Consider the following 13,290-nt stretch of genomic DNA (forward strand, 5'->3'; position numbering starts at 1 on the left):
AAAGGGGCATAGGTTCGATCCTTGGTCAGGGAAGTTCTGCATTCTGTGAACTGTGACCAAAAAGTAAATAAATAATAATCATTAAAAAATATATAGGGGCTTGCCTGGTGGCTGGGTGGTAAAGATTTCACCTGCCAATGCAGGAGACATGGGTTTGATCCCTGCGTTGGGAAGATCCCCTGGGATAGGAAATGGCAACTGACTCCAGTATTTTTGCCTGGGAAATCCCATGCACAGAGGAGCCTGGCAGGCTACAGTCCATGGGGTCACAAAGGGTTGGACACGACTTAGCGACTAAACAATAAAACAACAAAGTGTGTATACATAATATCTTGCATATATCAGAAATCTCACCAGTGAAAATACTTTCTGCTTATATACCAGGTCTGCTACACATGTGTTGTATTTCTGTATGGATTTGTATGATATTTTTCTTATTGTTAATGTTTAAATATGCAAGTTTGAATTTACTACAATTGATCTAGAATAAATGTATCTTTTTCCACTTAAATGTGGATTAGTTCCTCTAAGAACCCTTAACCCAGTAAGGCCTTTTCTATAGTCAGTTAATCACTGATAACCCAAGTTTTCCCACTAACTGGGATTCTCTTAAACATAATGGAATCTTGGGTGGAGTGTCCATTCCTAATACAGATAATAATTTGTACAATGCCCTGGTCTTTGACTTTATTAAAAAAAAAAAAACAGAGGAGGGTAGAATTAAAGTCCTTCAAGGAAGACAGAAACATAACTGTAACTTCTCAGTTAAATGTTAAGATTCCATTGTTCCAAGGTTGATGTCTTGGTTGAAGCTCATGTGTTTTAATGTTACAGATATCTCCATCCTGGTGGTCGTGCTTGTCCTGGTTATTTTTGGTGTTGTGGTTGTCATATTACTAATTCGTTACAAAAAATGTATTAGGTTGAAGCAAGTTCAAAGGTAGGTCTGTATTCTTTATGTGTTGAAGGGGACCATTACCGAGACAATATAAACTTTGTGGCCACAAAGAATATTTGATGGGAAGAAGGTATAAGCCTCTTACTGAAGACCAAGTAAAAGTGTAACAAGTTGAGCCTTTACACACTTCATTCTCATTCAGATGTTAACCCCATGGTTCCCAACTTCTCTGCACATCAGAATTACAAGTTGTTGTTTTTGTTGTTGTTTTTAACACTAAATTTGGTTCCTCCTTCAGATGTAATTGTTATAGAGTGGCACATGAGTATCAATCAGTCTTTTAAAAACCTCCTAGATGATTTACTATTAACCACAGGCTTATCCCATACTATAGCTGGTATCAATATTCAGTTCCTTCTTGACAGCCCACCTCGAGAAACCCTAGGAGTGGAGAATAAAGGATACTTTGGTGATGAGCAGCAGACAAGGAATGAGCCCATCTTACCTGATATTCATCCTCTACATGTAAGAAAATATTGATTGCAGTAGTTTTAATCAATTACAAAAGTAGCTATATGTATGTTTGAAGTGAACTATCCCTAAGCTAAGTGAAGTGGGAAATGTAGAAGAATAGCTGACATGATTCCACATCAATGATCTTCTATTGACACATAGGGAAGGAAAGAATGGCAGAACTCAAATAAATCAAGCATTATTTCTGAACAGAATATATTGGTTAAATAAAATACTAATTTGTGCACAGCTGGAAAATATTACAAATATACACCACCACTGAGATATAAGACAAGTCTTAATAAATCTGAAAGAGTTGATATCATACAAAATATGTCCTCAAAATAAAATTCTGTTAGAAATCAGTGGCAGAAAAATATTGGGAAAAGTCTTTTTCTCATAAAAATTAAAAATGTACAGTGTATAGTGTTGAGAGATAAATATTCAGGTGTGAAAGTATAATTGTATGCAAGGAGGAGGTCATTACTTTAAGTTTGGAAAGTGGTTAATTTAGAGGGGTAGGAAGTGAGTGGCAGTAACGATGGGAAACTTGAAATTTCTTAATCAGTTTAGTAATTACAAGGGTATTTACCTTAAATGTTTCATTAAGCCATGAATCTGTTTTGTGTATGTTTTTTTATCTGTATTGTATTTTCTCATGAAATGACTAGAGATGAATAAGGATGATAATGCCAATTATTAGTGGGAATATATAGAGTGTATGGCCTAAAACTGATCCTACACATTCCCTGTAATCTAGCAATTTCGGTCATATGAATACACTCAACAGAAAGCGGTACTTGTGCATATCAGAAAACATTAACAATAATGTTCCAACAGCATTATTTGCAAAAAGCAAAAATAATACAAATATCTAGTAACAAAAAATAGTTCACTATATATTCATACAATGGAACAATACAGAGAAGGAAAAATGGGCAAACTACTGATGTTTACAACATATTATTGTAGGTGATGTATTACTACCACAAACATACTGCTAGACAACATGTTAAACTCAAAGGCAAACTGTACAATTCAACTTACATAAGTTCGAACTGACAAAACCAGTCTATGATATTAGATGTCAGGGTAGTTGTTATCACAGGGAAGAGCGGTTTGTGGGGAGGGGTAAGGGGTGGCAGTGAAGTTCTTTTTTTGATCTTGGTGGGGTTTGGTTACCCAGATGTGATCATTTGTGAAAATTCACCCATATCCACACTTTCTATTCATATATTTCTTTGTGTATCTTTTTACTTTAAAGGGAAAGCTTATTAAAATAATATCCATGGTGGGGGGGTGGGGGGAAAGATGACAGTCCTGGAGAAATCCCAGCAAGTCATGGCTTGTTTAGTACCTTTAACAATAGTTATGATTTCCAATGTATTTGGCTCAGTGGGGGAAAACAAGTGTGAGTGCTGATTAGGAAGCTACAAAAGCATTCTTAAAAAAAAAAATAACCAATGAAGAAAACTTGGTGACAAGATTATACCAATGAAACTGCCCACAAGGACCTATTTCTTGAAGGAAGTATGAACTGATTATTGATAGATGCAAATGCCAATGAAAATATAATGGTGTTAGTGTTTTAAAATTAGGAATTTTTTTTTTGGTTAGTGAGCTTGCCCCAACTCTCCCTTTCCCATAAGTCCTGTGTATTATAGAACAAGCTCCCACCATACCCCAGGGACATATCTATGACATAGCAGAAAGGCTTTTACTGAACTTCTCTTACTCAGGATTGTATACTCCTTCTGTGGTAATAAGATGATTTATCATTTTTATCCATTCTTACATTTTATTATGACAATAGTGACCCCAAGAAACAAGTCTTCATTGTCCACTCAGATGAACAGAAAATATTGTGTGGTAATTTTTTAAGCTTACACTGAGATTTTCTGATATGGAAACACAGGATGCCAATGTCAGGGTTAAATAAGAAACTGTATGTAACTGCACTTAGCCCCGTGTTTGTATATATTTAGCACTAATGTCTGTTAATTATCTGCTATGCTCACGCACCATTGCAGTAACTTTCCCAATTGCATTTTCTTTAAATTAACATGCAAACCAGTTTCACTCTCAGAGAAGGTAGTTGGGAGAAGGTAGTCTGACTATATGTTGCTGTTGTTCGGTCACTATGCCATGTCCGAATCTTTGCAGTCCCATGGACGGTAGCCCACCAGGGTCCTCTGTCCATGGAATTCTCCAGGCAAGAATACTGGAGTAGGTAGGCATTCCCTTCTCTAGGGGATCTTCCCGACCCAGGAATTGAACCAGGGTCTCTGCATTACAGGCAGATTCTTTGCTATCTGAGCCACCAGGGAAGCCCTTATCTCCCAGAGTTTGCTCAGATTCATGTCCATTGAGTCAGTGATGCTATCCAACCATCTCATCCTCTGACCACATGATCAATGATAAATAGTTAACAGAGGTTCAGATAGAGCCTGGGGCATATTTGTTGCACTTCTAGAATACAAAATCCCTAAGAGATATCCAAAATTTTAGTTAAATGGGGGAACTTAGAAGAAGAGCTTAATAAATATTTGATTGAATTTAACCATATAGAATAATATGAGGCTTCCCAGGTAGCACAGTGGTAAAGAATCTTCTTGCCAATGAAACAAACTTAAGAGACGCAGTTTCAATCCATAATTCATGAAGATCCCCAGGAGGAAGAAATGACAACCCCTCCAGTATTCTTGCCTGGAGAATCCCATGGACAGAGAAGCCTGGCGGGCTACAGTCCATGGAGTCACAAAGAGTCAGATATGACTAAGCGACTGAGCACACACATGCACATAGCATGATACATTTAAGTGTAGATTGTACAGGACCGGAGAAGGCAATGGCAACCCACTCTGGTCCTCTTGCCTGGAAAATTCCATGGACCGAGGAGCCAGGTGGGCTGCAGTCCATGGGGTCACTAAGAGTTGGACATGACTGAACGACTTCACTTTCACTTTTCACTTTCATGCATTGGAGAAGGAAATGGCAACCCACTCCAGTGTTCTTGCCTGGAGAATCCCAGGGACGGAGGTGTCTGGCGGGCTGTTGTTTATGGAGTTGCACAGAGTTGGACATGACTGAAGTGACTTAGCAGCAGCAGCAGCAGATTTTATAGGACAGTTTGAGTCCTTGCATCTCTTGTTTAGGCTTTTTGTATTATCTGTCATAAAATTATATAAATAATAATTATTCAACTGATGCCTGTTTGATACATTAGTTACCCATCAAAAGGCTAGTTCTTAGGAAAACTGTGATTTGGGGAAAGATGGTGTTTGGGATCCTTTTTCAGTTACGTTAATGATGCTTGGTTAGATTTTTGGGACCCAGGGCCTCTCCCTAGTTCTGTTTCCACTGAACCATTCTTTCTGATTGTATTATAAAAACCACTGAGGGTTAAGAGACAGCACTTAACAAAGGGTAACTTAGGCCAGAACGTAAAGAAACTCCTGGGCTTCCCAGGTGGCACTAGTGGTAAAGAATCTGCCTGCAATGCAGGAGACATACAGAGATATGGGTTCAAACCCTGGGTCAGGAAGATCCCCTGGAGGAAGGCATGGCAATGCATTCTAGTTATTCTTGTCTGGAGAATCTCATGGACATTGGAGCCTGGTGGGCTGCAGTCCATGGGGTCTCAAAAAGTCTGAAATAACTTAGCACTAACACATGCAAAGAAACTCCCACTCTTTAAAGTATGATTGCTTTATAGGTAGGTTCTTAGACTCATCCTTCACAAGAGAACAACATATGCAAGAATGTTATCTCTGTGTGTTTCAACAATTGTACATTTACTAAGACTATATTCTAGGGAGGACTCGAAAAATGATTTTTTAGGCATGGGAAATAGTCCTATTTGAGCATTAACTGAAGGCTTAAGAGTATCTCTTTTCAGCAGCAGCAAAGAACCACAGAGTCCTTGGAGAAACTTCCAACCAGCTTCTCCAGTCCGCACTACATCACTTTGGTATGTCCCCCCTCTCTATTGGTTGTGCTAATCTGTGTCCATGTCACTAATAATCTTGGTGCCACTTAACCACTCATCAGTTCCTTGAAAAGGTCCAGTGATATAACACAGCTCTCTGACTCTGGGCAGAAATAGGAACTTCTTGGCAAGGCTGGGATTACGGTGATAGGAGTACAATGACTCCTGTTAAGTACACAGATGCTGTCTTTATTTAAAACACTGACCGTCTCATCATGAATTCTTGGGAATTAGTTCTGATTTTTTTGTGAAAAAACACAGTAACATGTTATTTACTGTGATCACAGAGTTTGTCTGTAGCCCTTAAATGTTATTCCTGGGACAAATGCCTTGCTCACCCTGCTCTAGACCCAGCTCTGCTTCTCAGGGGTCAAGTTGAATGATGGCTTCCAGAGAGGCCGTGAGCAGCAGAGGGCTTTCCACTAACTGAGGAGGTGTGTTTCCCGAATTAGTATTGATGACAGAGAAACCAGTTAGCTAAATCAGCATACGTGCATGAGAGACATGGAGCCAAAACAGAGACATTACTTTCCTCAAGTAGGAAAGCAGAGAAGTAAAATACATCTTTCTTTAAGATAAATGAGCCCAGATATTTTTCCTTAGCTCAGATTTATAGGTTTCCATTATAATTTTTACCACCTTATTGTTACTCAGTCGCTCAGCCATGTCTGACTCTTTGCTACTCCATGGATTGCAGCATGCCAGTCTTCCCTGTTCTTCACTATCTCCTGGAGCTTGCTCAAACTCATGTCCATTGAGTCAGTGATGCCATCTTACCATCTCACCCTCTTCTTCCCCTTCTCATTCTGCCCTCAGTCTTTCCCAGCATCAGGGTCTTTTCCAGTGAGTCAGCTCTGTGCATCAGGTGTCCAAAGTATTGGAGCTTCAGCATCAGTCTTTCCAATGTTCAGGGTTGATTTCCTTTAGGATTGACTGGTTGGATCTCCTTGCAGTTCAAGGGACTCTCAAGAATCTTCTCCAGCACCACAGTTCAAAAGCATCAATTCTTCAGTGCTCAGCCTTCTTTAGGAGATGATTATTCATGACAGGAAATTTGAGTGAATCATGCAATCTCTGATATGCGCCAATATCTCATAATCTCCAGTGTCTTTAATGGGCTTACTTCCTGAAGTCATCATTTACTTAGATTCAAAAAGAAGAGAGAGATTACAGGGTCTCTAAGATCACCTGAACCACTGGAGTCTTTATCTGCACCTGTATCCTCAAGTACACATAAACATGTATTATTTAGAGCTGGGTGCTAATCACCAAGATGCTCAACTATATCTCTATAAAATCAGCAATTCTCATTATGCATTCTTTAATGGATAGAAGGGGGTGACCAAGATAGTGTTCAGTCTGTGGCTTCACAGAATCCTCATATCACACAAAAGGGTCTCAGAGAGTGCTGGACAGGCAGGGTGGCACTGTCTGTTGGAGTTACAGCAAGGCTAAGAAGAAAACATGGTTTCTGATAAAACGTCACTTAACCAGTACTACCCCCACCCTCACCCACCTTTGCCCACTTCATTCCTACACAGGCTTAGTTTTTCATGGATCAAAAAGGGGTGGTCTGAGTGTGTATGTATTTCTGTGTATGATTTCTTCTGGTTCAGTTCCTGACACAACAAAATGTTTATTATAGAAATCTGCAAATAAAGAGCACAGAGGAATGGCAAATTCCAATTCAAGCGCCCAAATGGTAAGTTCCCACATCAAATCGTCCCCTCCTTTTCAAATGCTAGCTTATTTTTGTGGGTTTTTTTTTTTTTTTTTTTTTTTTGCCTACTCATTGATTGGAGAGATTCTCTGTTCTTATCAAAAGATTGAGGTGATTAAAATTGTTTTCCATGATGTGCTTAAATGTCTCACAGATAATTCAGCAGTGCTCATTTTAGTCCAGGAGTTTTCAACCTTACCAAAGGAGCAAGCTAGAATTTAACAATGTCAGAGTCTGAATACATTTTGGAAATAATAACGAAAACAAAATAAAGATATGATAGTACTGGTAATCATAGAAAATGGGCTCCCCTGGTGGTTCAGTGGTAAAGAATCTGCCTGCCAACACAGGAGATGAGAGTTTGATCCCTGGTTCAAGAAGATCCCCTGGAGGAGGAAATGGCAACCCACTCCAGTATTCTTGCCTGGGAAATCTCATGGACAGAGGAGCCTGGCGGACTACCGTCCATGGGGTTGCAAAGAGTCCAACATGACTGAGCAATTAAACAATTATAGAAAAGTTATCCTTTCTAATGGAACAGTTTGCTTCATGATTGCTTTGCTAAAGCTTTCACTTAAAAATCAATAATTCACTAAACCTGATGGATAATTTTTATTTTGAATGACTATGTCTAATGATAGAAAATTAATCAAAAATTTGTATTTTTTGCCAAAGGGAGACAAAAGAGCATTGTGTGACTGTGACTACATTTTAGAGTTTTTGTTTTCATTCCCTCATTTATCCATTCATTGGCTTTTCTTGAGTCTTTACAAAGTACTGGGTTAATAGGAGGGTTTTCCCTAGAAAGCATTCTTGCTGGAAATCCTGCCCATTACACTTTCCCTTTTGGGATGGAGAAGGAAATGCTTTTTAGAAATTTGCTCTTTTTTTAAATATAATTTTATTTATTTTATTTTTGGCTGTGCTAGGTCTTTGAGGCTGTGCAGGCTTTTCTTTAGCTGCGGCTAGCGGGGGCTCCTCTCTAGTTGGGGTGTGCGGGCTTCTCATTGCAGTGACTTCCCTTGTTGCAGAGCATGGGCTCTAGAGCACGGGCTCAGTAGTTGAGGTGCACAGTCTTAGTTGCCCCGCTGCATGTGGGATCTTCCCTGGGCCAGGGATCAAACCCATGTCTCTTGCATTGGCAGGCAGATTCTTTACCGCTGAGCCGCCAGAAATGTTTTCAAGCGATCCTTCCACTCCACAAAGATGAAGCGGCCTCATATTGGAGAGCGGAGAGAGACGGTCCTTAGGGCAAGCAGACTGTTTGCCTTTCTGTATTAAAAAAATTAAAATGGCTTTCTTTCTTCTGTGACAGACTGGTCGATTTTACAATAACTGCTTAATCAGCCATGGCTAAGGAGATCTGGGAAAGCATGGATAAATGTAGTACAAACAGAATGTGAAAAGGTTACTGTAATGAGCAGATATAAATGAGTCACTGAAATATAACATGCTTATAGATTTTGCAGAAAATAATTCATTTTTAACCATCTCTTTTTATTTAGAGCTTGAAATTGGATATCCAAAATGGCTGTGCGAGGCTAGGCTGAGGATCCTGGAAGCAAGATCTTCTTAACCTTCCTTAGATATTTGCTACACAAATTCTGATAGTTTCTCTGCTGTTCTTTATCCAGACAGAACACGATGAAGAGAAACAGCATCTTTCTATAACATTTACTTGTAGAATTCACAACCTGTGGCTTAGACATATGCTAACATACAAAAAAAACTATCCCTTTTCACATGCTCCTTTAGCGTCATACAGCAATAAGTACTCTTCTTGCGCTAGTATGTTCTTACAAAATAGTAATCTAATTATTTAAAACATGAGTCAAAACTTGGAAGTAAATTACAATGTTGTGTCTAAGAAGGAAAACATCTTTTATTACAGGTTATTTCTTTGGGAACGTAAAAGTACTTCATAATTACCACTAATTATGGTTTAAATAAAGTTCTCTCCTGCAGAGATGCCAAGGAAATCCATGCAGGAAGCATCAGATTCCACTACCTAATTAAAAGGTCAATGGCTGTTCTGATCATTCCCTATCGGTGAAGGAGGAAAAAGAATAGTCACTTCAGCTACCATATCTTTCTTAAACTTGTGAGGGTGGCCAAAGAGAACATGAAGCTCTCCTGGTCATTCAAAAAGCCAAGAAGTCAATTCTAACTTCCTTAATTTTTTAGACTTCTTTAAGAACTAGCCAGAAAACTCATAGACGTACAAAATTTTCAAAAAATTGACTCCAGCAGAGAGGAAATACAATTTCCCTTGAAGGCTTTTGAGATCCTTGCAATATATGGGTTTGAGCACTCCAGTGTGGCATTTCTGTGCTGTTTCCATTTGATTTTGGAATGTGGGATTGTCCTGGGAATGATTTCAGCTCTTTCTTATAAGGGTGCATCTCATCATTTTCTCCTATATTCTCTATTTTCTTTTTTCTTAACTGCTCAAGCTATCTGCAATGATTTTTTCATTTACTGAAATAAAGTTTTTAAGTGCTAAATGCAAATTTTCTGATTCAATGAAATAAAAGCTGCAAATGAAAGAAGAAAGCTGGCTGTTCCTGGTGAATTTCTGTTGCAATGTTGACTGGTTGATGGGAGGAGCTAGTTAAATCAGCAAAGGATGCAGTGACTCAGCACTTTATACCTAGTGTGCTTTCAGTAAGCATCTGTTCTTATTAAAGCCATTCCTTGAGAAAGAATACTGATAAATGCATGCTTAAAGCAAAACATGCTAATTGAAACATTTTATGTAAATTTTTGAAAAAAAGAAAAATTCTGTATCATATACACTAGCCTCATTAAAGCAAGCAATAATCTTCATGTCCAAGACAAATATCATGTGATACTGCTTATATGTGAAGTCTAAAAAAGTGGTATAAATGAGCTTATTTACAGAAATAGACTCACAGATGTAGAAAACAAACATGATTACGGGGCTGGGGGGAAGGATAAATCGGGAGATTGGAATTGACATATACACACATATCTATATAAAAATTGATAACTGTTCAATATTCTGTAATGACTTATATGGGAAAAATATAAAAAAGTGGATATATGTATATGTACAACTGATTCACTTTGCTGTACATCTGAAACTAACACAACATTTGTATATCAACTATAAATTGTTTTTTTTTTTTCATGGACAAAATGGAGAGATGTTCACATATTCCAGTCCCTTGAACAATGCATGTGTTGATGAACAATATACATTTTGGTGATATCTTATTCTCCCTTTAAAATAATCATATTTTGTTTTTGATTTGTTACTTTCCTTATTGTTCCCACATCTCTTTCAGGAAACTCTCCATCATCACTCATTTCTTCTGTCCTGGGCTCCACATTCAACTAACTACCAATTTCTAGTGATTTTTTTTTTTTTCAAATTTCTCCCTCTCCAATTATAAATGTTTGGAATTCCTTAAGTCCTCCCACTTCATTGCTTCCTGCCTAGATAATCATTCTAGACTTCTAATCTGCTGCCCTGTTTTTCAAACAACCCCAGGAGCCTTCTGACAATTAAGCTTCTTTTTAATTTTAAGTAATATTCATCATGCTCGTCCATATCACTCACCCTAGGCCTTCAAGACTTTACATTCGTTTCAAATCCCTCTCTCTGCTCTATTTCCTAGGGATCTTCTTCTAATACTGTCTACAGACTCAGAAGCATTTTCACACCTACCTCTAACCAGTGGTCCCCTTGTAGACAGAGTTCTGTCTCTGGCTGCGGATCAGTTACTATTTTATAGCCCTAAAACTTCTGGCTCTTGTCATTTCCCCAGGGTTTGAATCCTATCCCTTGAATCCACAAGCACGGTCAAGGCTCCTCCTTGGAATGGACACACCTGCTAGACCTACTATCTTAGCAACTCTGCCCTTCACTTCAGCCCCCTGAAGATCTTGCTGTCCAGTCATGAATAAACAACCCTTATTAATGCCTCAGCTTAGACTGAACTTGCTACCAGCTTGGAATGTTGTGTCTTGAGATGCTGGACTGGTTCTCTGCACTTAGGTCAAGTTCCCTCTGACCTGGACAGAGGTGGATTTATCTGGAAGCTGACGAATCTGGGGCTCTTCAGGGCCCATCACATGTGCCGCTAAGACCTTTTATCTAATTTTGCATTTATATATTTTTAAATGACACTCAGTGGGCCATTGTGGGTTGGGAAGAAGAAATTCAAACCGTATATCAGCCATGAGAACCTATTGTATAACACAGGGAACACACTACTCAGTGTGTGTATATAGCACAGTACTCTACTCAGTGCTCTGTGGTGACTTAAATGGGAAGGAAATCCCCAAAAGGAGGGATATGTGTATGCATATGGCTGACTCACTTTGTTGTACAGCAGAAACTGACACAGCCATGTAAAGCAACTATATTCCACTTATAAGACTTAATTATTAATTAATTATTTATTAATTTATTTTTAAAAGTGCCAATAGGAAACAAACAGGACAAAGATGCACCTTAGTTAGACTGAAGTTGTAATCACGAAGAGGGTGAGAGTGGACCAGCCTGAAATGGTACAAAAAGGATGTGGGCATAGGAGAAGCATGGTAGGTTTGATGATCCTCCCACATCCTCCCAGGTAACTGGGGAAAGACCTGCCTGGGCATTGAGTACTCAGGAGAACACCACAAAGAGGAAACTCCAAGACTGGAGCGAAACCCAGCTGAACCCTGACTATGCTCCCCAGCCCACATGCAGATCAGTGGCTGAGGGCCAAAGGTGTATAGGCTCCCAGCGTTTGGACAAAACCAGTGCCCAAATCTCCAACCACTGAGTGATGCAGGATCAGGGAACCCCATAGAAAAAACAGTATAAAATATAAAAAAGAAGTCAAATTGATCAGAGATACTAGTGGCTGTACATCTCAAAGGGTGAAGGATGGGCAGGGGATGAATTCTGCAATGTAAGTTTCTGCAAGTCATTTTAAAATATCCTCTGAAAAAATAAATTAAAATCTATATTTGTTACACTATATTATCTAAATGTTATGGTGGCGAGGAATATCAAGTATATTTTTACATCAGTCCTGCCAGGACTGCAGTGAGCCATTCCCTTCTCCAGGGGACCTTCCCAACTCAGGTATAGAGCCCAGGTCTCCTGAATTGCACACAGATTTTTTACCATCTGAGCCACCAGGGAAGTCTAGGACTGCAGTGGTGACAACACAAACTAAAACAAACGCAACAGTCCCAGTAGCATCCATTACAGTCCTCCTTGGGTATCAACGGACAATTAGTTCCAGGCTCCCCCGGGAGACTAACCTCCTCCCAAGCTCAAGTAGCTTACATAAAATGGTGAAGTTGTTCCCTTTTTTTTTTCCTATTATTTGCATGCAACCTATGGGCTTCCCTGGTGGTTCAGATGGTAAAGAATTCACCTGCTATGCAGGACACTTGGGTTCAAGCTCTGGATCTGGAAGATCCCATAGAAAAGGGAATAGCTACCCACTCCAGTATTCCTGCCTGGGAAATTCCATGGACAGAGGCTCCTGGCAGGCTACAGTCCGTAGGGTCGCAAAGAATCAGACAAGACTAAGCAACTAACAAGACTGAGCGACTAACAAGACTGAGCGTCTAAGACTTATGCAATGCAAATGCATACTTTAAATCATTTCTATATTACTTATAATACTTAACGCAAAGAAAATAGTACCTTTGTTAATAGTTATAAATACAATGTAAATGCTACATAAATAATAGCTGAGATGTGGAAAATTCAATTTTTGCCTTTTGGAACTTTCGAATTTATTTTTTCAATGTTTTTTCATCCACAGTTGGTTGAATTCCTGGATGCGAACAGTGATTACAGAGAATTCACTGACTGTCTTCTCAAATATCAACCAGATATAGAGCCACACTGCCTCTTTATCAATGCATCTGGACTGATAGGTGATTGTGGAATTTAAAAAATGGACTTTGGATGTGCTAAAATTGTGAAATCATTCTGAGGAAAGCGAAACATTTCCCTGCCACTTCTGTGGCATGTCTCTTGGTACCTGATAACCCATCAATGAAGTTCCTAGAAAGGGTCACTAGGAGGCGACATAGAAAACTAAATCGAGCAGGTAGCCTGATTCCATTCCTTTGTTAGACACCAGTCGTAGGAAACAGTGACTTTAAACTAACTCACTAAGAATTTTGTTAAAGTCC

The 13,290-nt window shown here is 39.0% G+C and overlaps 1 protein-coding gene across 1 annotated transcript in view; it reads left to right on the forward strand.

Annotated features, from left to right (window-relative positions):
- ADAM7 (ADAM metallopeptidase domain 7) overlaps positions 1–13,046 on the forward strand; it is a 55,642-nt gene extending 42,596 nt beyond the window's left edge. The window contains exons 19-22 of the mRNA XM_068973626.1: positions 835–940; positions 1,324–1,423; positions 7,045–7,101; positions 12,915–13,046. Coding sequence (XP_068829727.1) covers positions 835–940; positions 1,324–1,423; positions 7,045–7,101; positions 12,915–13,046 — 395 coding nt within the window. The remainder of the gene's footprint in view (positions 1–834; positions 941–1,323; positions 1,424–7,044; positions 7,102–12,914) is intronic.
- Positions 13,047–13,290: the final 244 nt, after the last annotated feature.

The sequence above is a fragment of the Capricornis sumatraensis genome, chromosome 6, assembly GCF_032405125.1.
Source record: "Capricornis sumatraensis isolate serow.1 chromosome 6, serow.2, whole genome shotgun sequence".
Taxonomy (NCBI): Eukaryota; Metazoa; Chordata; class Mammalia; order Artiodactyla; family Bovidae; genus Capricornis; species Capricornis sumatraensis.